At 46.9% G+C, this 25,123-nt stretch overlaps 1 protein-coding gene across 1 annotated transcript in view; it reads right to left on the bottom strand.

Annotated features, from left to right (window-relative positions):
- Positions 1-25,123, bottom strand: part of KMT2C (lysine methyltransferase 2C) — a 217,376-nt gene that overhangs the window by 13,614 nt on the left and 178,639 nt on the right. Inside the window, exons 40-53 of the mRNA XM_029954361.1 lie at positions 22,940-24,738; positions 21,711-21,822; positions 18,777-18,855; positions 17,142-17,205; positions 15,023-15,255; positions 10,874-12,568; positions 6,582-6,794; positions 5,734-5,898; positions 4,176-4,317; positions 3,904-4,051; positions 2,309-2,487; positions 2,005-2,141; positions 1,056-1,305; positions 10-149 (exon numbers count right to left, since the gene is read on the bottom strand). Of these exons, the coding sequence (XP_029810221.1) occupies positions 10-149; positions 1,056-1,305; positions 2,005-2,141; positions 2,309-2,487; positions 3,904-4,051; positions 4,176-4,317; positions 5,734-5,898; positions 6,582-6,794; positions 10,874-12,568; positions 15,023-15,255; positions 17,142-17,205; positions 18,777-18,855; positions 21,711-21,822; positions 22,940-24,738 (5,356 nt within the window). The remainder of the gene's footprint in view (positions 1-9; positions 150-1,055; positions 1,306-2,004; positions 2,142-2,308; positions 2,488-3,903; positions 4,052-4,175; positions 4,318-5,733; positions 5,899-6,581; positions 6,795-10,873; positions 12,569-15,022; positions 15,256-17,141; positions 17,206-18,776; positions 18,856-21,710; positions 21,823-22,939; positions 24,739-25,123) is intronic.

Here is a 25,123-nt window from a genome sequence, read left to right as displayed (position 1 = left end):
CCCACGTACCTTGTTGGCAAAGGCCAGGTCTCTGAAAGACTTCCTCACGCCGCTTCCAAGAATAACCACTTTGCAGTGACAGCACCACTGGGGTCTGAGAGCCGTGCCTTCTGCCGTGGCATGCGTGGCCTCCTTGTATCCACAAAGACCTAAACGCAGAAGTCTTTCATCAGTGACTGCAGGTGACGCACAGCACGAGGCGGCACAAGGTGTGACACCACACTGCGCCGACTCACAGCGCGGCTCACTAGCTCCCTCACTACCCTTCCTCACTGACGGTCACCGGGCACGCGTCACAGGCACGCATGGTGCACACGTCTCAAGCAGTGGGGAAGCTGCTCGAACGTGCAGCACGAGAGGAAAGCGACCCACCAGGCTGGATCACCACCCACCCTACGTGCTGCTTTTGCTTGAAGGCTAAGACGACAGAAACTGTTTTCTACAAGCTGAAGAGGTACAGGCACACGTTGAAACATGGGTGGCTTGGGAAGGGACAGCGGGCGAGCAGCGTCCAGGCCCAGGTGAGCACGTGGTGGGGAGTCCAGGCACAGCGTTCATGCAGGGCGCGCGGCAGAGAGGGAGAGCAGGGGACACGAGTGTGGGACAAGCGGATGGCGGCCGGGAGTTGACAAACCCCTCACAGGCCGCTGGCGGGAAGCGTTCCCACAGGAGGCCCACGTGGCAGCTGCCAGGCTGTGGGGAACAGGGTGGGACGGGCCAGATTCCGAGGGGGAGCGCCCAGCACGGCCACGGGGAGACGGGAGGGCGGTGTGGAAGGCAGGGGGGACACAGTGCAGACGCCAGCCGCGTGTGACAGGAAGGGGCAGTCGGTGCGCTGGGCACTCGGGGAGACAACGTGACAGGACGTCCATCCCGGAGCGCTGACGCCAGCACCCCACCAACGCCAGAACGCCCGCAGACGGTTAGTTTATCCAGGACTACGCACCGACACGCGGCCTGCCACTTGTTAAAAACTGACGTGGGAGTTTAAAGAGAACACACTTCCCTTGGGAATCAAGGGCGAACTCGGGGCCGAGCAGCGCGGAGCAGCTCACCGTCGCCCGCTGGGCGGTAGGGCGCGCTGGGCGGCTTCAGCCGGTAGGAGCTGGCTGAGCGGGGAGGGTTTGCAGATCCTGGCGGAGGCCCACGGACAAACACGTGCTGTCGACACTCCAGAGCCGGGTCTGCTCTGTGGCTGCTGACCAGGCCCACAGACGGGACCTCGGGAGCATTGCTGACCTCATAGCTGTTAGGGATTCGGACGTGGAGAAGGTCGGAAAACGCAGCCACAACGCTGCTAATGTTCTAAAACAGAGGCGTAAACACTGTGTTACCCCCACTGAGGGCAAGAGCGAGCCACGGAAGCCAACTGCCCCGAGTGAGCACACCCTCCCCCCTTTATTTAGGCTGAAGAGTTCCGGGGGAAAGGACCGTTTTAACAGACCGGGATTCCTCACCCAGGGTCCCAGCCAACGTTAAGTATCTGCACGAGCACTGGACTCCGTCAGCTACCTTCCGGTGTGGCGGGCGGAGCGGACACCACCGCCGGGAGGAGCTAAACCTGGTCCGTGTCCACGGCTGGGCAGAAACTCCCCGGGCGCGGTCTCTGTCCAGCTCTGCGACAGCCCATGAGGGTGGGCGCGTCACGCCAGCGCTAAGCTCTGTTGACGGCCAACATGGCCTGTCACTGGGCTATCGGTTCGGTTGCCAACACCCTCCCAGAACTGAGAGAGAAAGAGACTCCCAGCAAGTCAGGAGCGTCTGAGAGCAGCCGCCCGCTCGCTCACACTGCTTCATTCCGGACGGCCCCTCCCGCACGGTCTCGCTCCCCAGCACCCGCGCGGTCCATCTGCCCCGGCTCCGGCGGGCCCGCTGCGGCGCCGGGGAGCAGCCTAGGTGTCCACAGTCACTAGTGACCCTACATGTAAGTCTGAGCTAAGCCACCTGACATCCCTTTGAGGACGGGGACATCGTTTCCAATGTGAAAAGGCCATTTCATCTCACCTCAGCAGCCGCAGGATGCAGAGTAATTGCCACAGATATAAGACCCGATCTGGGACCATTTGGAGAGGAACCAAATGGTGGTGTGAAAAATAAAGTGCCAGGCTCAGTCTTAATGTCATTCCTTCTAGATTCCAAACCTTAAAGGTGGGGAGGGGGGGGTAGGAAGGGGGTAGAAAGGGATAGAAGGAAGGGCGGTGGGGAAGGAAAGACGGATTGAGTGTTAATGGCTTTCCAGAACCAGACCATGGACATCAGCAAACCCGCACGCTGTGAGGAGAAACTGCCAGGCTGGGGGCGTCCCTACCTTTCCCGGCACTGCTGGGGAGAATCGGAATGATGGGGGACGGCACAGGCTCTGGGGGCTCCTCCTTGACCAGCGACAGATCGGGGTATCTGCTCACTTCCATCCCGACCACACTCTCAGGAGAGGACGAGGGGACGAAACTGTCCGGAGAGTCCCGATCGCCACCGTGCGCCTGGATCCTGACAGCAGAACAAGCACGACACCTCGACACAGAAACCCAGGGGCAGAAGCTGCCTGCACCGACCCGGCCCCGCTACGAGCAGGGCTGCGAGGGACCCTTTGGGTGAAGGCGGTAACGTAAGAAGCCAATGAATAGGTTCGGGCCCAAATAAGAAATCTCTTGGAAAAAGATATAGGAAATACATTCAACTATTAAGCATCTTAAACAGGTTTCCTTCTGACTAAAGCTCCAGCAGGTGCCCTCTGACCTGCCGACAAACGGTAATGCTCAGATTACAGTACAGCAGAGGAAGGAGGAACACTCACACCTCTGCCAAGTTCGAGGGCCTGCGGCCGTGGGAGCCAAAGGAAAGAGCCCGCAAGCCACATGGGCGCCCCGGAGAGCCCGCTGTGCCGACGCTCATAGTGGGAACTCGGGGGGAAACTTGGTCACTGTCGTCAGAAGCCTTTACTTTTCTTCACCGACCAAGTATGGTGAAAAGAAGAGAACGGTCAAGCCCAGAGAGCTGGAGGTTAACTCGGCGGCTGAGGTCAGAGGGCACGTGTGCTTCCCAAACGTGGGGTCTCCCACTGGTCCCCCAGCGGAGAGCTGCCACGGGGAGGGAGGACGCATGCAGGAGCGTTGTGCGGAGACCTGAGAGAGGCTTCCAGATGGGGCCCCCGAAATGCAGGCGTGAAGCAGGTCCCTCCTCTGGGGCACCAAACCTGCACACCTAGGAGGCCACCTCCCACAACCGCTCCCTGGAGACCCGGCCATCTCTAGCAGTAAGATGCAGAAGAAAACAAGGAGTCCAGGGTGCTAAGTCTGGACGAGCTATTTCTCCCCTGTGGTCCACGGTTTTCATTTTCACGCTAACAAAGCAGGGGCTTAGTCTGAATGGTGTCTCCTCAGATAGAGGGCAGTCATCAGATCTCTGAGGAAGTGAGAATCATTGATCCAGGACATAAGACCGTTTCCTGGATTTAACTTGTTGGGTTGTGATCATCTATCTACGTTACTACAGGAAGTGGATTCTCCCCAGGCAGAATCTCGGGTCTGCCCGAGACCTGAGACAAAGCAGTTACAAATTCTCTTCCCCAAAAGCTTTCTCTGGCGTCTGTGACTACTGCTCTCTTTCATCAGACAGCTGCAGACACCAGAAACGACAATGACCTCGGGAATATTTTGACTGGAGGCTACCACTTCCTTGACAATTTGTTCAACTTCCTACACCATCCAGGAATTTAAAAATGCAGAAACTAATTACATTTAATAGTAAAAGTGTTTTATAAACTATATTTGAGAACATTTTCCACCAAATTTTACCCCTTATATGTTTCCACGTGCTATCCCGACAGACATTATGCCAAAGATACACATATGTGCCTTTAACAAATGAAGTGACTGAAAACTACGAGAGAAAGCAGGAATCCACCTGAGTTCCTCCTGGTTGTTATGAGGCGGCGTCGGGAGCGAGGCGGGCACATCCACGGTCTTCGGGCCCTGAGCCACGGCTCTGGCTAACAAGTCATCGTGCGGTCGGAAGGGCAGCTGAAATGCTTTGGGCCCAAGACTTTTGGTAACTGGAAAAGCGAAAACACATAACCGGAAACCCGTTTAGTTCACGCGGATGCGCGGGTGGAGCTTCACGAGTCAGCTGCCATCTCAGCCCTCCCAGGCAGGCAACGTGGAGGCGCCGCGTCCTACCTTCATGGCTCAGCAGCAGGCCAGCTCTTCCAGCAAGTTCTTCAGTTGTCGCAAAACCATTTGCCATCTTCTGACAAGCCATAGGAGGTGGTGTAGGAGGAAGAGAGGCAGGGGGTGTTGGAGGATTACTTAAATTATTCTGCTGCAGAAGACCAAAAAATTTTAAATTATATGCTACAGAGCAAATACGCCATGACCTTGCTAAAACTTAGTTCTGTGAATTCTTAGCACATGGAAGCAGAAGCTTATAGAAACATAATCAAGGTGGATCTTCCTTCCTAAGTGCACAGAGCAGGAAGACAGAATACATGTGCGAGACCGAGAGGTTTCGTGGTCAAGGGACACTCGTGGCTGTTTGGACGGATGATCTGTGTGCTTACTTTGCCCAGCTTGAGCGCTCAAGCCTTGAAATTAAGAAGCAAAGTTACACTATTCTATTCTATACATCCCTTTTGAAATTTCATTGTTATAGCCAGTGAAAGACAGCTTTAAAATTTAAGCAATAAATCGTAAAAAGTTCTCAAAAATTCCTTCATTCAATTTTAAGATATGCCCCAGTTCTATTAAAAAATATATTAAAACTTGAGAATTTGTGGTCTTAACCCTCTAATTACAGCTCATAGCCTCAATATTAGAATCCTGACTGTCCAAAACCTCCATAAGAAGCAAAAGTCATAGCAATAACACTAAAGTGACTAATAACAAAGGGATCTCCCTCCAAACATTTCTCTCTGCTTCACATTTGTCATCAATTTGTCATTTGTTGACTGATTGATCAGTCTCTCAGGGATTGTTGAAATCTACCAATAATACTATGAAAATGAAGGGCAAGGTGAAATTATAAATCTGGCAAAGATCTGGGATTTCATGAAGGTAATGAAGTCATGTTGGAGAACAGCTTGCATTGGAAGAGAAGGCGTTTGTAAGAGTTAGGACAGGTTCTAACTGAAGAGAAAGGCCGACAATGATAATAAATGGAGCATCACAAGAGAATGATTTTTAAACTAAAGTAAGAAGAGAAGCCCTCCAGAAAAATGATGATACCCTCAAATATTCCTGCAAAAAGATCAATTTATGTAAGTCAGATGTGAAGTAAAGAATGTCTACTGAGGCTATTATAAAATGTTGCTAAAATCATAATACCAAAAGATAATTTTGAGTTAGATATTTTAGTAGTTTAAGAATTAATGGCTAGTTATAACTCATACCTCAATTATTAGACAAAATACATTTTTAAATTTTTTCATTTTTCAGAGAAAATTGCTAACTACATTTTTTATTCTATTTACTACGAATTTGGATTCACTTGTTATAGGAAACTAGGTATTTTCTCTGCCATGGAAATACATAATGGATGTTCACTATCTCAATTCTTACCTATGTAAAATTTCACATGTTTATCTTAGAAACTCTACATTCAATGAAATTTTAACCTTTTAGTTGAACCAAAGTTGAAATGAAACTTGGAAGATTAGATGGAGAAACAAGACAGGCTCTACCAATTCTGATATGGCATCCAAAGAGGAAGCAAGGGTAAGACCTTGGCGAAGAAACATACCTTGTAGATCAACTGAGAATAGTAATCCGAAACCCCTTCAAGGGTGGCACTGCCAAAAGTTCCTAGAAGTCGGTTCCCACTATTAAATTGGCCACTGCCATAAGGAAGAAAGTGCGCAAAGTTCACTCCAATGATTGGTTCCATTAGAGGGAGCAGAGAGAGCTGCTATTAAAAAACACATTGAAGAGTAATGTACACGGTAAACAAAACAGAGTGTTTCTCAACTTTTCTAAGACCCAAGGCAACTTACAAGTCAAACAAGGCTTGAGAAAAATGAGACTTAAAAATTTCAAGTATCATAATGTTAGAGTAAGTGAGAGAGACCACAGAATCTCTGAAATCTATTTAAAAATGAGCTTTATTCTTATCTGCCTTAAAGGGATGCTGCCAGGCATCCGACCAGAAAAGCACATCCCTTATGTCTGCTCGGCAAGAATCGGGGCGTGAGGGGAGGCCGGGGCCCCTCCGGAGCACTCGTAGTGGCTGTCTCCCACCTTCTGTAACAACTACAAAGGTGTAAGAATAGAGTTCCCTGGGGGAGACCAGCCGCGTTTCCTTGCACCCAGAGTCACAAGTACCACAGACCGTTGGTCTTGGTGCCGAGGCCGCTCCTCGGAACACAAGTCAAGCTTGACCGTCAGCCACCAACCCGCCTATCCTGTCACTTTCGGGCGCGCCCTTTTGCTTGCCACGAGGAAATCTCCTAGACCCCTTGGGGAGACATCTTTTATCCCTGCTGCTACTTTAATTAGGAAATGTGGTGATCAGGTTTCGGTTTGACAGGGCTGAAAAAGCATTTGATGCCTCACTTCTTTGCGCTTTTCAAGAAGTTGCTACGAGCAACTCACCTGCTTCAGGTGCGTGAAGGTGTCGGCGGCAGAGGACAAGGCCCGCTTCTCCTCTTCGTCCTTCCGCCTTTTCTTGGAGCGCGGGGCGGCCTTCTCCCCCGCCCTCTGAGTCCGCTTGCTGCGCGGTTTCTTGGTCTCACTGCCTGCGTCTGGTTTTGGCAACGGGGTGCTGCCACATCCAAAAGCACCTTGCGCCGGAGCCCCCAGAGTTTGCTGACGTGAACGGAAAGGTGAAGAGAGACGTCAACGACTCACATGCCCCACTCTGCAGCTCATGCTAGTCCAGCTCCACCCTGGGACACACATGCCTCACAGGGCGCTAAGAGCTGAGGAAAGGCAGTGGCATCAAGTGGTCTGTTTTCTGAGCGATCCCTTGTTTTTCTCAAGTGCAAAAACTGGCGAGCTGCAAAGCCTGAAGCAAGGGCAGGAGCCCGAGGAGCTCCCACACAGGGCCAGCATCACCGCCGGCCGGACCACACGGGCGCCGCCGCGGCCCGGCGCTCCCCGCTCCTACTCTCTGCAAGCTGTTCTGGGTTCCCCTTAGGGCGGGCGAGATACAAGGTCTGCAGGAACATCGGATAAGCCCCAGGGGCCACGGCCCGAGAGGAGCGGACGGCTGGCCTCCCATCAGTCACCCGACTCAGCTCCCGACCATTAACGTGACTGCGTAATGACGGCCATAAACTCCGTCAGTGAAAAGAGACCTGTATCTTAGCAAATACACTTTTTTCCCTTTTGTCTTTACTCAATGGCTAAGAAGAAATGAGAATAAACCAGGTCTTGAAGAGGTTTTTAAAAAGACAGCGCCATCAATACCTACAAACCGGGGGGATTTTCTAGGGGCCATTATTTCTAAATGTCACAGCTATACTCTGCGATGCAGGTCATTACAGTTGCTAGACGTTTCATGCATTCTGCACTGAATCTTTGAGGGTCTGAAAACTACAGTTTCCAGTTTTATTCCAAATGGCTTGGAGCATGGGTGGCAATGTTTTTCTGGAAAAAGCCAACCACTAACATTCCAGGCTCCGCAGTCCAAACCGTGCCTGCTGTAGCGAGTCCGTGCTCTGCCGGGCACTAGGCCACAGACCGCTCTGGAAAAAGCACGCACGACCGTGGAAACTGAACTTAGATTTCGTGTAATGTTCACCTGTCATGAAATACTACTACTCTTTTGATTTTTTTTTCCCAACCATTTGAAAATGTAAAAACCACTCTAAGCCCCAAAAAAGAAAAGGGTGAAAGGTCTGAGCAGGCTCAGACTACCCCTCCCAGGGCAAGATCAGTGGTTCTCAAAGAGGAGTTCCTGGAGCAGGAAAAGGAGAGCCGGGGAGGCTGGATAGAGGCGCGGATTCCCGGGTCCCACCGCAGACCCTCCGCACCAGCAACTCGGGGAGTGAGGCCAGCACCCTGTGTGCCAACAAGCTCTTCAGGGGATGCTGATATATTCAAGGTTCGAGAACCACAGGCCCACTAGTGCCTCTCCATATCCGTACGTGTAGGACTCCAGTGGGATCTTCTCTAGAAACATACTGGGACTGGGAAGTCTGTGCTGGAGAGGAAGGCGCCGCATCTCCCGTGAGGGGAGCGCCACGGGCCCCAGGGCTGCACTCCGAGGAGCAAGGACCGAAGGATTTCTCACTGGCTTTTAAGCACATTAATAACAACGGTGCTTATTAAGTGTGTATTGGTCACGCACTTGAAGTGCTTTGCAGACATTATCTCTAATCCTCAACGTTACCCGAAAAAGCACTTCAAAGAAAACTTATTATTATAGGCGAGTACAAAAGATTAAAAATCACCCAAATGTCTGCCTGAGATAAAAAGTTAATACTTTAATGTATCTGTGTTCAGTCCCTCACCTACGGCTACAGATATTGTGTTAGAAACACAACGGACACACTCTGTATTCTTTCATTTTAGTGGCTTGATGTGTTCTTTCTCATGACATTAAGCATTCTTGCATAGCGTAATTTTAACAGCCATGAAAAAAGATCTCATTCAGATATCGCTTTATAGAAATTATTTAAGGGGCAGCTGGGTGGCCCAGTTGGTTGAGCATCTGACTTCGACTCAGGTCATGATCTCACGGTTCCTGGGTTCGATCACCACACTGGGCTCTCTGCTGACAGCTCAGAGCTTGGAGCTGCTTCAGATTCTGCGTCTCCCTCTCTTTCTGCCTCTCTCTCTTAAAAATAAACAAACATGAAAAAAATGAACAAAAAAAGAATTATCTAATCAATAACTACCATAACTACATTTATTTTCTTTCTCTTAAATTTTTTCTCTGCCTTTTTTCTCTAGTAGTAGAGACAAGACAGGATATTAGCTACTCGTGTGACTACATCTCTCTGCATATTTTAGCATTTTATATCCCTTATGCCATATTCCTAAGTGTGGAACTGGCAGGTCAGAGACGGCACCTTATACCACCAGCGCAGCTAACACACCCCGTTAACCCTCCGCTAACCCTAGGGAGCAGGGAAGAGTATTACTCCTGCTGTGTCCAGATGAGGAAATCAAGGTACAGAAGGGCTGAACCCAACCCCCTCTGCCAAGACTGCACACCCCCAGGAGGGCACTGCTCTCCCAACCCCCGGCGGTGTGAAGAAACCCGAAGAGGGCGCTGGGGCTATCCACTACTGCCACACCTTTGCCTTCCGTGTGACTAGAAAGTAAATGGACTGCTTCATGTGTACAATGGGGATAGGAAGGGTTCCTGCCACGTGACTGATTACCTTTGCACCATAGCTCAGCACAGGCCACCTACCTGGGCTGCGGTCAGGTATCATTAGCCCTAGTAATAAAGCACCTCGACCCCCTGCCACCCTCCCAAACGGATAGGAGACCATGCGACGCAGCCCAAGCATTTATACATACAGAACTGATATACTCCTTTATCTATCCTAACATCCTCTACGCTTTGTTAACATACAGTCGTTAGAATTAGGACTTACTTCAATTTAATACACTGAGTACTTATTACGTGCTAAGTACTGTATTAAGTACTGACAATACAAAGGTGCTCAAGATGCAGGGTATGACCTTCAGGAAGTTATCTAAGTGGTAGTATAAAACTGCTATGGGAGCACGTGGGCACTGACACACGTGAGAATGGCTGACCTGAGAAAGGTCTGGAGAAGATGGTTCTAGAACCCAATTTTCAAAGAAAAATAGACCCTGGCCAGATATGAAAACGAGAGAGAGAAGCAAGCAGAAACAGCAGCCTATGACCATACATGAAGTGTGAAATCAGCGAGACCCCCAGGGGCCTGCAAGTGATTCAGTGCTCCTAGGGGACAGAGTGCAGCAGAGAAAGTGGCTGGAGACAGGGTATGTTCGGTGGGGACAATATGACTAGAAAGATATTACCACTAAAATTGACAAAAATTACCCGAATATATCAGGCCAACACTCAATGTCTACAAAACTGCCAAACGGACAAGAGAAAACACAGAGTAAGCCGACACTTGCAAAAAGAACAGCTTCATTAACAACCTTAAAATTGAAAATCTGAACTGAATACACCACTTCGCCCCATCCAGTGACAAAACGAAAACCTTAAGATCCCAGTGGAGAAGCACCCCTAGGAACGGCACTGCGGCTTCTGGAAGGTAAGGAAGCGCGAGCGCTCAGAACCGACCGACTCCTAGGACCCAGAAGCCCCAGTCTGGGGAACAGCTCAAGCAAGTTCACTGAAATGCAAGGGATGGAATCTTGCAAAGATACATTCACAAAGAACTTCCTCCTCATACCAAAGGAAAAAAAAAAAAAGGCAAAGTCAATGTTTTGTAGCTTAAAAGGGGCAGGATATGGATACGTGGGAAACTATAAAGATAAAACAGTATCTCTGTGAAGATTCCATTTGTGTGACATCAAGTGCTACTACACTGTAACACAATGGATGCCCGGGGCACAGGAGTGGTCCTCTGTATTTCAAAAAAGTTAACAGATATTGCATGCTTATTTGTAATAAAGATATACGCAGACATCCACTTTTCCCTTTAGTTCGAAACTCAAGGTGGTAATAATCAGGCACGAGTTACACATGAAGTGCATTGGTACAGGTCTGATTTTTTAAAAAGAGGAAATTATTACTTATAATAGTTTAAGGGTGTGAGTCAAAACACGGGCTCCACAGAGGTAGAAACAAAACTGAAATTTGTCCTCTTAGAGAAGGAAGTTGCAAAACCACGTTGAAATTAATACAGTGGATGGCCCCAATCTGCTGTGACCGTCACGTAAAACGGAAGGGGGACAAGCGCGTGGGAGTCTTCACAGAGCACACTTACCGATCCGGGGACCGGGCTCGGCCTCTCCACCACTTTGTCCTTCGTACACTCCTCTTCGGAACAAAAGCTGCCTTCAGGTTTTTGACTTAAGAGGGAAGATGTCTTTTTATTCTTCAGCAGGTGTTTCAGAAGTTCGTTGCCTGAATCGGCTTTGGCGGCAGCGGCCCCTGCAGGATGGGGCGGGCTCTGCCCCGAGGACACAGGACCAGCCCCTGCGCCGTCCTCGGCCTGGTTTCCGGCCCGCTCCTCCAGGTCAGGCCCGTCGTGGCCGGGGCCCTGGGGGCGCTCGGCGGTCTCCAACTTCACCTCCTCAGCTGAGGCAGGTGTCTCCACGGAGCGCTTCTCGGCCTCAGCCTCCGAGTAAGCCTGGTGGCTCGGAGTTCCGGGCGCTAGGTCACCACGGGGCGGCCGGTTCTCGAACTCTGCACACAGCTGGCCGGCGGCCGTGCTGGGAGCCGGTGGGCAGCCGGGCTCCGCCAGCTCGGGCTCTCCTGGCTGCGGAGGCTCGCCGGGCGTGTTCACGGTGGGCGTGGAGGTAGTTTCTGAGACACTGGGGGTCGGGGGAGCGGTTATATCGGAGTGGGGGGTGGACGGCGCCTTGGTAGAGTCCACGTCGTCGTCTTTCTTCTTCTTTCTGGTTCTTTTCTTCTTCCCCTTCTCTTCTGGGATTATGTCAGAATACAACTGAATCAGCGACTGGGCTGATCCGGGGAAACTCTGTCCGTGGGTGGCAGCGGGGTCTTGGCCACACGGGACACTGCTACTGCCAACTGCAGGTGTCGCGGGGGTAAAGGGAGCCCTCACTGGGGACTGCTGGAAGCTGGCCCCGGAAAGACCTCCATGTACCTGCTTGACAGAATGGAAATTGGGGCCTCCACCAGGAATTGAGGGTGAGTCAGGAACAAATGAAGGAGGCCCTACCTGCCTTCGCTCACTGGTTTGCAGGAACGTTTGGGTGGGAGGGGAATTAATAGACCCCTGCTGTATACTCTGCTGCTGGGAGCCCTGCCCCATTTGCTGTTGGTGCTGCGGAGACTGCTGAAGGGGCCGGGGAGGCTGGGGAAAGTCGCAGGGCAGGTCGGAGCTGTAGAAGGGGAGCTGGGGCCGCATGGGGCCATGTGGCTGCACGCCCACGCCCTGCTGCAGAGCCCTCTGTCTGTCCACCTCTTGCATGAGCTGGATCCGCTGTCTCTCCTGCTGCTCTCGTAAACGTTCCTTCCGCTCTCGCTCCTGGAAACTTTCACTGAAGGGGTTATTGTCATCAAATTCCACGCGCGGGGGCGGTCCACCCTGTGGACTTGCACCAGACACCGTCCCTGGAGCCGGCGTGCAAGTTCTTATTGGTAACTGGGCAACCGGAGGCTGGACCCTAGCAGAGTTGAGGGGCAGGTGGGCAGGAGCACCGGCGGGCTGCCACCCCGGTAAACTGGGCATTCGGGCTGGGTTGGCGTGACCGGAAATCACCCCTGGGTGCTGCTGGTGCTGCAGCTGCGGAGGCCCCATGGGGAAGCCGGGCTGGCTCAGGGCAGGCGGGGCGGCCCCCGGAACGAGGGGAGGCTGGGGCTGGACGCCTGGCATGATGGGGGGCGGGGCCATCGCACACTGCTGCTGCTGCTGCTGCTGCTGCTGCTGCTGCTGCTGCTTGATCCGATAATCTTCTATCAGCTCGGCGTGCTCCTTCTGCTGTTTACGGATCTGGAAGAATGAAGCTAGGCTTACTCCTTCATTTATACCACAGGTATCAGGCCAAATCATGACTTGGGGGCCGGGGGGCCCTATATGTACGGCAGGCAGATCTCACAGAAGCAAAAGTAATTAGCTTTGGCAGTGGCAAACATCACAGACAGTTAGACGGACCCGCACTAAGGACTGCCAATTTGTTTAGCAATACAATTTTCCTAAAGTCTCCCGTAAAGCTTCTTTCTGTACGATACCCCAAAAACAAATTCAAACTGTTTTTCTGAATATTTTTTAAATTTTACTAAGAAAGTCATAAACTATTTAAGTTACACATCAAAAAGTAAGATAAGACAATAAACAAGGGCTACACAGGAATCAGCCAATTGACAACTCTTATAAGGTACATTAACACACAAGGTTAAAGTAACCAAGATTTAAGCAAAATTTTAACCAAGTAAATGGGATTTCATCTCTTGAGTATACATAATCTCACAAGATATTAAAACAAGGTGAAATAACAGCAGGTATGCCACACCCATCCCTCCCTTCCAGACTAAGAAAGACTAGATTGGTAAAACTCTGAATGTAAGGAATAACATATTTCTAAAAAGTACCCAAAACTCTGAGGGAACACTCTGAATGGTTCCTAACAGGCTCCTAATACGATGACTGACTTGCGGCAGTGAATCCATCCCCATGTGCAGACGCTGCGAGAAGAGGTCAGCATGTCCCCAGAGGCGCCTGGCTCGGGGAGTGGGGGAGGGAAGCGGGGCCACGCGCCCTCTGGAGCCGCCCCATGCTAGACGCGCGGTAGCCTAGTGCACAGAGCCCCGCAGTCCTGTATGTTCTCAACTAATTTTCTTCAGCTTCCCAGACAGACTAGCATGTGCTCGGCACACAATGGCTTTGGTGGGTCTCCAGTGGACGCACAGCTAGCTCATTTCTTCTGTCCTGACCAGTGACTTGCTAGAACAGGGGAAGCACCACGAGCCTGGTGAAGCAGAGCGCCCGAACCGTACCTGGCGCAGTACCCGGAGTGTAGCAAGGGGGTCACCCACACCTCGCCACGACGTTGTAAAATACTCTTAGACCCAGTTATCCGCAACCGCTGATCTTAACGAGATTCCACCGGATTGTTGGCAACTGCACAGTAACAGATGATGGGCTGCACTTTCCAAGCACAGTATTAGCTTCTCAATAGGATTCGATCCACGGATATGCAAAAGGTAGACCCTCATCATAAGGAATTTATAGAAAGACACCAAGAAGGCAATAAAAGTGCTAAAAAGACTTTATAAGAAATACCTATCATTGTAAGAATTTTCCTTGCAATAAACATGGACCCACAGAGTAAATTTCGAGAGAACCCCCCTCACTCGAGCACTGTCCTAATCCTAAACAACATGGATTACATTACAATCCCTGTACTGTTGGGACATTATTGTGGCAGTTAAAGCTTGGACAGGAGACACCTGGCTCCCAAATCCCTAACCCAATCACCCGTGAGGAGCCAACACGCCACCCCCCTCTGTGAGGACTCACCAGACTCTTCCCGTGTAAAACGGTAGCCTCCTCAGAGTCGTAGAGAAGATTCAACGAGACAGTGTATGTGAAGGTGTTTACCAGAGTGTTCACGACACAGACAGCACGCTGAACTTTATTAAGTCACTCTACTCTGAACTCCTCCCTTTCTCCTTTTCAATTTTATTAAAAAAATTAAAACTGGTAATGTAAAATTCACTTTTTTGGTATACAATTAATTCTATGAACTTTATCGCACGCAGAGATCAGTGTAGCCGTCACCACCATCAAGATACAGACGAGTCCTGTCACCCTAGAAGATGCCCTCAGGCCACCCCTTTGTCGTCAAACTCTCTTTCCCACACCCCTAAACCCAGCACCCCATCCTTAATTCTATCACTTCAGGAACGTTCTATAAATGGAATCCATACGTTATCTCCCAGGATTAGCTTCTTTCACTCAGCACAAGGCTCTTGAGATCCACCCAGGTTCTTTTGTATCAAATTTGTTCGTTCCTGCCGTGCAGTCTTCCCGCACGTGGACACACCGCACTCTGTCCAACTCCCCACCGCTACAGGGTACGTGTGTGCTCTCGGTTTTGGGGGACTATGAACAGAGCTGCCATAAATACTTGTATGCAGATTTTCATGTACACCCTAGTTTTTAATTCACTTGGGTGATTACTAGGAGTGGGCTCTTAACCCATTTTGAACACTACTATTGTTTTAATTTGAATAAAAGTTTAAAATTTTTACTAAGTATAGCTATTTCAGTATGAACATTTTGAGAAACAACTGCTTTACAATCGAAGGGAAGAGCAAAATGGTGTTGTTACTGAAGAATGAGTCTTTTAACTCCGTAAATATACTGACCTATTGTAAGACCAAAACATTTAAGAAATAATAAAAATGTCCCATGAAAAAGAACAACCAGACTGCTTCAAATTACCTGTTCTAGCTGTTTCTGAACCATGCTCTGCTGCTCCGTAACATGCTTGAGTTGTTCCGCATCCTCTTCTGGAAATTCCCGCCCTGCTTTCCTGGCAGTACGCTGTTTTGCAGAAAGGGCCTTCTTAGATTTTCTGTGTGCGCCAATTTGTTCTTCAAGATATTTCTGCTGCATCTGAAGAAGCTGCTGGGTCTCCTGAAGCCATTCTTCATACTGCTTACGTTGTGAGTCATCTAAAGAAAAAATGAAAAATTCATCTGTGTTAACTTTCTAAAGGATCCAACAATATAAAAGTTACACAAATCCACTTTGTAAGGAAATGCAGTTTCACCATGATCGTGTAATAGGTGGTGGTATGAACACATAATACTAAGTATCAGGCCATAATGTAACTATTAAGCAGGAGACTTGAGAAGAGTATTTATTCAAGGAAACCAAAGAATGCAGGTCTTAGGACACATGTTAATCTCATACTTAGAAATATTATAACTCCAATCTTTGAAAAGCAGAAGATTTTTATCTAATGAAATACCTTCTGCTACTGAGGCATGAAATTCTCTAACCCATACGCCAAACTCTGTTAAGTTATATGTCCACTGCATTAACTCAACTTTACAGAATGTAAATATTTTGGGGTTTTTTTAAAGACATTTTTTTTAAATGTTTCAAAGAAATGAAGTTAGACATGTACTATTAAGGTCCAGAGCATGGATTAGGTACCATTTCCCATGCCAATTTTCCCAAGTTCATAAGGTTTTTTCCTATTTCTTAAGAGTGAAAAAATGTCCTAAACTTTGAGGAAGAGAACCTAATCTCTTTCAAAAGGAGCAACATGAAGTCTTCATTTTATAAAGGAAATCTGTTAGGTTAAAACCATTGGTAACTTTTATGAATTTTGTAATTTACACTTCTATAAATAAGCAAAGGTACAGAATAATTATCAATCAAATAAACTCTTGTCTACTTTTATGACTGTCATAAGTATCTCCCCAAATAATTAACTCTCTTCATTTTGTGTTCCTTCTCTATTCCTTAAGGGCACTTTACGTACTGATGCCAAATCCCAAAAACACACAAAAAAGTCATCTTACGGCACTAAGATTCAAAATATACCTTTTTGACTCACTATAAGACAAAGAAATGAATAAATACATTTCTAAGAAGGACATTAGCTGAAAAATTACATCAATGAAACAGAATATTGTCATACAATAAGAATCCAACCAAAGCCAATGGGCACAATAAAGCCAGAAAAAGCCAGTTGGTCACAGTAGTTTACTTGATTTTAATGCAAATATGTATTCAAATTATAATTATGATTAATGCAGGGGTAATTTCAAAAGGTCAGACTTTGGGTTTGTTCCTAAACCCAGAAGTTCCAGTACACGTATGAACTTGATATCTAGTCTACTAAATTTGAAGGGCATTTTTCAAGAACAGGCTTTTTCACAAGATTTCAGAAGTTCTGCTTCTGGTAGAATGAGACCTACCGCAAGGAAAGCCTTTCTGGTTTCTGGAACCAGGAGAGCAGAGGTGAGCAAAATGAAAAATAATGGTGAAAAAAAAGTTAGCTAAACAGTCTGAAGATTTCAGAAAGGTTCAGTTTGGGGAGAACTTTAAATACTATCCTGAACCACCTTGGGACCCCTGAAGATAACTAGGAAGGATGCATGGCGTCCTGCAACCTGACCTTCACACCATGCTGCTAACCCAGCTTTTTTCTAAGCATATTCCCTTTGTGGTTCCCATGTCATGTCCTTGTCACTTAGGGAGACAGTCATTAGAACAAGAAGTGGTTTAACTCTACAGATTGTAAAGTGCCCAATCTATACACAAAAACAGCAACAACGTTATTGAAGAGAATGGGGAAGATGGTTTTTCTGTATTAAAATATTTATCTCTAGCTGTAATTCTTCATGCACAGAGATAAAAAGCAATGAAAATACATGCCTTCAGGAAAAGATACCTAATAGGGCAATGATGTTTCATAAAGGAAGAGGGCACTTAGACTTAAAATAACACACCTATACTAACTCCATTTTTTCTTTTTTGAAAAACACAAAAATAGCGCAAACAAGCAATCCCCAGAGAACACATAACTTATTAGATTTATACTTACTGACAAAGCCTGGACCAAAATTTGGAGGATTAGGCCTAGAAATCTGATGTGTTATACTGCCATCCTAAAATAAGTAAAATTTACAAATAGGTTTATTCCACATTTCAGTTAAAGGGGGAAAAACTTAAAAAAAGAAAAGAAATAGAAAGAAAAAGAAATGGAAGGGGGAAAACCCCTTTAGTTTCCTAAGACATCTTTAAAGCTTTGATCTTCGTAAAAATTAGAATAAATTTTGTGGTGATAACCTAATTTCTGAAAATTTAGAAGTATCTCTCAAAGTGTTTTATTTCCTAGATTTTAGCTGGAAAACAATTATGCTTGAGGTATGGGATTATTCATCAGAAATATAATACTCGGGGCATGTGAAATACTGTTAGTATTTAGCTAGAGACCCACATAGAATCCCACTTTTTGATGAAATCTACCCGGCTTTTTCTGCAATTAAGACATAAACTGGAGTTCCAGATTTACTAACTGCCACTCTGCAACACAAAGTTATTCATAACCAAAAGCCACGGTCTCTAACATGTGCAGATAATAAAACAAATACACACAAGTTAAAAAGAGTAGCCTGAGGTTCTAATTAAATGCCTTATTACTCCCAGGGAGACTGAACAGTTATTAATTTAACAATTCTCTGGCTACAATCTGATAAATAAGATGAACTCTGAAAAACACATGGCCTCAGTGGTTCCAAGTTGTGTTGGACGGCAGCTGCAGACAAGCTCACAACTGTTAAGTGTCACGAGCAGCCAGAAAGAAAGCTTCCTGAACCCGTGTTATCCTGCAAAGCAGGTGCTGTCACATCTGACCAGTCCAAAAACTGGGGTTCAAGAACTCGCCCGAGGTGCACAGTACATTCACAGCGGAACTGAGGGTCTAACTCTACAATGAAGTCTATGCTTTTCCACTGTATCACGTGGTGCCTCTCTCTTCTTTCAATAATGAAGAGAATATAATTACCAGCCTAGTAACTCTCAAGTACAAATGTCACGGCAAGAAAGACCATTTCAAAACGTATGTAGTAGGTAGCTACCCCCCCTCTACCCCCAGGAAGATACTTGAAAAAAAGTCACTGAAGAAAATGCTTCATTTCATGCTGAACAGTTCTACTCCTCTGGACACTGCTGGACGCTAAACACGGAAACATCCCACTTAAAGCTGATTGTTATGAATGTAAAGTATGTAAAAATCCGAAGTGATCCCAAGGAATAAATAGCAGAATGTGCCTATGGCTAAGCAGTATGATCATAATCACTATTTTCTAGTGTATAATGGTTTCACATTTTAACTGTCATGGATGCATCCCAAGATGCAGGACATGAAAATGTTTTTGTGGCGTTAAGTAAATAAAAGCAAAGCCCCCAACCCTACGCATTTGGTTTCTCTCCAGGTGACCTCCTAACTCTTAAATATATAGGTCCTTTTCAGAAACTGTCGATTTTTTAACCTCAATTTGTCTTTGCCTTAAAAAGTAACAAAATGTCTTTATTTCTGCTGAGCCAGATAATACATTTCTGGCGGTGCTGGAAGGTTTCTAGTACACTCTAAAAGCGGCCCGACTGAGAGAGTGGGGTTTGGCGAGAAGCCCAGGGAAGCGCTGCGTCTACGCGGACCGGTCGCGAGCGGCAGTACCTGCGTCATGGCCTGCGGGAGGAGACTCTGGCCTTCCCCGGTCTGCGCTGCAGCCACCGACGGGCCCATGAAGGGGAACCTGGGGGAAGGAAGTGCTGGGTATCAAAATGAGGAGCACTTAGGATGCAAATCCTTTTGTTTTTACTTTTCTGAAAATTGTCTTCAAGTGCTTAACGTTCTCCTCCAGGGAGAGCGCACAATGGCATCGAAGCCTGGCCGCAAGGCCCCGCTCCGCAGGAGAGGCCACATGCTGTCCTCCCCTTGCAGCCCTGAGGAGCGGCCGCCTTCTGCCCCGGCTTCACCTCCAATGAAAGGAAGATTCAGAGATCATACAACTTCTACCACAACGACCAAGAGGCTGCGGCAAGAAGCCAGCCAGCTTGCCCCGGGGGCTTCACTCTCTACTGCAGGCCTCACTGGGCCTTAAAATAAAATTAATTCAAGTCTTCTGGATAAAACTTGTAGTGATGGCACTGGTCACATCAATTCTTAGAAAATTATTTCTTGTTCCAATTACTGCCCGGAGGGGGGCGATGCACCAAAGAGGTGAAAGCGACTCAGAGGTACAATCTTCTAGTAAACTAAGTAAGGAAGAGGGAGGTAGTGTAAGGCACAGGGAACACAGGAGCACTGTGACACTCTGTACAGTGACAGATGGGAACTGAGTTTACCCTGGTAACCATTCATAATAAATGTACCCAATCACTGTACTGTACACCTAAGACTAATATGATACTGGAAGTCATAATTATTCTGCAATAAAAAAAACTTGTAGCCTATTTCGTATCCCAAAACCAAAAGATGTGTCTCAAACTTAAAGTTTCATACATTTTTTTTTTTGCACATTTCCATGTCTAATGTTAAAGCAAATCAAAAATTTGTCACTGACCAAGCACAGATCTCACAGGGCTAAAAATGTTTGGCAAAATGTGACCTATTCTAATTAGAGCTATAAAAACTTCACAAAAACATTACTGCTTTAATGAAAACACTTCCTGTAGAGTGCTTTAATATACGCATAATATCCAAATTATATATCAAATATTGTACATTAGTACTTATGTACTATTACAATTTAGAACATACGCTTTTTGAAATTTTTACTCAGGGTTTTGATTTGCCTGTCACCTCCCTGTCCCCATTACAGCTCCGATCTGGATGATCTCCAGATCCAGATCATTACTCACTGTCTGTCGACCTCAGTCAACAGCGCTCTGGGTGACGGAGGGACCGTCAACACCCTGTCTTCAAGGCACTCAGGAGAAGAGCAAACAACATCCTCACACCTAACAGACTCCCACTGGCAGAGGTACCATGCTGAGAGATGACGGGTCTAATTCTGAGGCTCTTGCTATTTTTTTGTTCGTGAGGTCCCTATTTTACACTGAGAGCCAAATGAGATTTAGCATTTCCTTCTATTTTGATACAGGCAGGAAACTACACTCTTATTAGCAGTACTATGATTTTATCACCAATAAAATTCACATTATTTTCATAATAAAAGTTGCTGCACATACCTAATTGGTCATTTAGGCTTATCATTACATACCTTAAAATTATGGTAGTTACTAGACCTATTGCTAAATTTGTTAATGCATTAAGAAGTGTGTAAACCATAACTTTAAACTTAAGTAACTATATTTCAAATACAATTGATTTCCTTGTAATACAACGTTTTTGGTTGTGCATAAAAACGTTAAATAATTCAAAGGCTTCACTAGAATGTCAAAAATGGTCATAACAAAAGAGTTAAAAACATCTGTGTTAGAGAAAGTGTGGTAACAGATGCTGCACAATAATGGAAGTCATCAAAATCTACTTTGTTCTTTGACCTCAACAATGTGAATTCCCAGGGTCTCAACAACAGAAAAGAACTGTTCCTTTAAGGATTCCCAATTTACCTGAAAGAACATGTTAATCTTAAATTCACGTAGATCTTATACTCAATTCCTTAATCACCCATAATCTTTTATTTAAAAAAGGCCCTCACCACGGTAAGTAAGCTGAATGGGGGCTCCATGCCTACTCTACCGACAGAGTCCCGGCCGCAGTGCAGGCGGGGGTAGGGCGTGGTGCTCACCAAAAACAGACACACACACCCGCACCCTTCTTAGATCTGATTCAGGAGGCATGCAGGTAATTGAATTTTAAAAAGTGTAATCTTCACTTTTTAAAAAAACTACCACATATTTATGATGGTGGTCCATGATCAAAACTTAAGGAAGACTGCTCAGTGGTTATGTAATCCACCTGGTGGGGCATAAATACGCTAAGTACAGAAATCCAGAGTCTAACAACTCTTACAGTCTTCTTTAATGCAGAGTTTCTATTAATCTGCCAACAGTGAAAAGACAAATTCTCTAACCACCAACTTTCAACTGCCCCCTTGACTTCTTTTTTTCTGATTCAAATTCAGTTTGGGAACATTTTCTTTTAGAAATGAATTCACAGTTGCCTTAACCACTCAGGATCTTTACTGAAATGTCCCACATTTTTCTCTGCATTGTTCGTTGGACGGAATAAAATATACTCACAGACTTAAGTAAACTATCTTCTTTTCTCAACAGAACAGCTTAATCTCTATTTTCTTATCTTCTCGTCTTCATCAATTTAAGACTCTCTGTCCCAAGCAGCTTTTACTTAGATTAACTGAAGGTACTTAAAAGAACACACACTTAAATACACTGATTTCCTGATTAAGTCAACCTTCCAACCATTCTGATGTTTTATTAGGTTTTCCATAAAACTAATGGAAGTTAAATCCTTACGTTCCTAGAGAATTTACACTTGATCACATCCAGCTGACAGTGCGACCAATGTAAGTATCTATCGTTCATTCCTAGAGTTTTACGTTACTATACGCTCTGTCTAGGAACTAGTAACGATTCATGTACTCCTTGATGCACAGTAACAATGAAAAACGTCGTCACCTACCTGTTCATGACCATGGGCGGCATGCCCATGTTGTTTTGTGCCATTACTTTATTTATGCCTTTAAGGGCCACCATTTTGGCTTTCATTATAGGATCTGTAATTGCATCAAAATCTAAAGAAGAAATATTTTAAAGTTACTTATTGCACACTACTTGGTTCAAGTAACACTAAGAGATAATGTAACTATCAAAGACATCATGTAATTTATAGACTCTTACTCCTTATTATGATCATTATTACAGCTTTTTGTACTAGGTAAGGACTCATGAAATGGTAATAACCTTATCCTGAATTTGATCCCATCTCAGTGATCCATAACTGGATAATGCTCCAATACCTCAGTTGTGCAAAAAATCAGAACAGGGAGCCTGCCACGTGTAAGGGGGTGATGGCCAGCATCCAGAGCAGGGCGGCTCCTTCCCACCCAGACGTCTGCAGCGCCAGTCCGATCGGCTTCCTTAGCAACGCGGCACCGCGAACGATAAACCGCGTTTATTTCCAGTACTGAGTCCCACTAACTAGTCATCACTTTTAAAAATGAACCGTATCTGTCTCCTGAGGGGACACTTTGCAATAAGGACGGACAACTGAAAAGGCAGCCTGTCTGCATATAAATGAAAAAGAAATGCACCCCCTTTCAATGTGATACAGTCAGTAAGGTCTGCAGGACCGAACGTCAATTTTATTGGTTGGAAGAAAGCATTCCTTTGACATGTGTGCTTCGACTACAAATTCTTACTATTAGAGGCACTCAGATATTTTTACTGCATTTCTATGCTATTTTATGGTTTTTGGGTTTTTCCAAATTAATAAGGTAATTGGAAATAAGTCAAAGAGCTTTACATGACAAAGCTTTGCCAAGCGTTAATCACACACCAAAGACAGTAGGAAGTTTATCTCTACCATAATTCCTTTAAACTCATCTTTCAAGGACTCTGAAGACACATGGTAATAATGGTGAGAGGGGATCAAGAAGACGACTCTCATTTCTGTTCAGCAATATCCTAAGTAAAAGAACGGAGAAGGTCTGAAACCCAGCGCTTTGAATCTCCTGATTCCTGGCAGGAATCTAAAACTTAATTGCTCTCCTTTTAAAGCTGCATGAGGAACAAAACTATGGCCCTCGTTGCTCTGGCCCACATGTGACGTTAACCGCGACCTCCCGGGAGCGAACCGCATGCCACCCTGCTGCCCAGAGTCAGGGCCCCAGCACCCCAGGGGACGCCTACCGATGTTCGGGAAGAACGGCTCTGACCGCTGGCGGATCATGGCCTGCATCTGTCTCTGCTGCTGCTGCTCTTGCCTCTCCTGGTCCAGAAGGTCCTGCAGGAGCAGAGGCTGCTCCTCCAGCAGGAGGGGCCGCTCCCGGCTCTGCTGGGCCAGCGCTGGAGGGGCCACCAGCTGCTGCGGTCCGCACAGGCCGCCGGGACCTGACGGGCTCGTGAGAGGCACGGCTTGGTTTGCAGGGTTTCCGGCCCCAAAACCGTGGTTCGCTGTTGACTGGCCCTGGATGAAGCCCGGGTTGACCTGCACACCCTGAGGAAGAGTGCGGGTTACCCTAGAGGCCGCTGGCACGTTAGAGTTCACGGCACTATCCGCAACGTGCCCAGGCGGTGTCAGCAGAGGCGGCGGCAAACCTGACGCGTGACCAGATGGGGAGGCGGCCAGCGTTGGTGGTGGAGAGCCTAGTGGCCTAACGTCGGAACTGTCAGATTTCTCATTAGCAAGTAAACTCGAGAGAACCGGCGTCGACGCCGTTATGCCGCACGAGCTCATCACGCCCTCGGCTGGCAGCTGAGCGGGGCCGGCAGCCTCTCGCGTTCTCTTCTCGGGCAGGTCCGCGTCACAGGCCTGCAGAGCAGCCTTGTCCCCGTCAGCGCCATCTGTGTGAGCCGAAGCCTGTGAGCTGGGGGTGCCGGCGCTGTCTTTACCCTCGCTGTTTTTCTCGCTGTCACATCTGGCCTCCGCTTTAGAATCCGGAGACAGCACTTCCGTTTTTATCTCACCGTTGCCCGTGGGCTTTTTCCAGGGAGAATGTTGATCAGAAGGAACCACAGTTTTGTCTTCTTGCTCCTTGTTTTTTGGTTCAACAGATACACACGGATTATCTATCTTATCATCGATGGGAACGTTAAGGTCTAATTCCTCATTAAACATGCTTTTCTTATCTCCTAGATCAAGTTCTGGATCTGTGTATGCAATGATATCAAATTCTCCTGACCTTAAGAGGTCATCCAGGTTGGGGTCATTAGCTTCCAAATTACCTAAAGTATCCAATTCATCTCCCTTGCCGTCCTCTGTGTCTAGATTTAAATTTTCAAGATCTTCATCATCCAAGTCTTTGACTTCAACCCCCTCCAGGTCTTTGACATCTAGCTCCTTTACAGACGGGTCATCAGTATCAAGCTTTTCTTCAAGACCATCTGAAGATTGGGTGGTTACCTGCAAATTATCCGATGTTGTCTCAGCAGGTGTAGATGCTGACAAAGAGGCCTCCGAAAAGTCACCGCCCAATGGGTGACTCAGGGACCTCATGACCAAAGAAGATGAAGGGACAGGATGACTCTGGTCTTGCTGAGATGGTGGCCCTTGTTCCACGTTTGGATGCAAAGGTAGCTGAGTTGGCAGACCTTGAGAAGGTCGCCTCAAGGGCTCTGGGTGTCTAGGGCCTGGAAAGTCTGGCCGGGGAATAAAGCTCCCATGTCTTGGATGAGAAGGTGCCTCTAGGACACCAGCGGGAGAAGCAGCGAAGGCCAGTCTCGGCCTTCCGTCAGGCGCCCTGTGCCTCAGTTCAATGAACGCTTGACCCAGGATGTTGTGCTGTTGAACTGGTAGACTCTGTGGTGGAAAGTGCTGCGGAAGGCCAACTGGATTATTCATCTGTGAGTTATTTAAAGGCCTCGGCATGTCTACAGATACTGATCTTCTGAGCTGGGGAGGAACTCCAGACCCCTGGATTTGTTGAGGAGGTACAAGGAAGCGCTCCTGACCTGACAGGGCACCATGGCTACCTCCTGGAAATCCAAATCTTTAAAAAAGAAAAAATAAATTAGAAGAAGTAGAAGTAGAAGAAGAATTGCTACTATTAACTGTCATGTTGAATGCACAGTTAGGTTAAAAAGGAAGAACTCTAGATTAAAACCAAATACAAGATTAATGCTTCCAAATACAACAACTTAGCAAAACAGAACTGTCACCATTAGAAAGCACTTATAAAGTATCTATACACCAGTAATTCTTGCTAAGTACCTTATAACCTACACCATATCTGAGCTCTAAAGGCATATGATCTAAGACAACATAAGCAAACTGCTACCAAAGAGATGAAATCAACTGTTTAGAAACAAGCCTAACACTACCGGAAGTTAAATAAGAGTCTCTTCCTTTTTTCTATATTTATGAAGGCTGCGAGG

Source organism: Suricata suricatta, chromosome 2 (genome assembly GCF_006229205.1).
Source record: "Suricata suricatta isolate VVHF042 chromosome 2, meerkat_22Aug2017_6uvM2_HiC, whole genome shotgun sequence".
Lineage (NCBI taxonomy): Eukaryota > Metazoa > Chordata > Mammalia > Carnivora > Herpestidae > Suricata > Suricata suricatta.
This window is presented reverse-complemented; position numbering and strand designations above follow the sequence as displayed.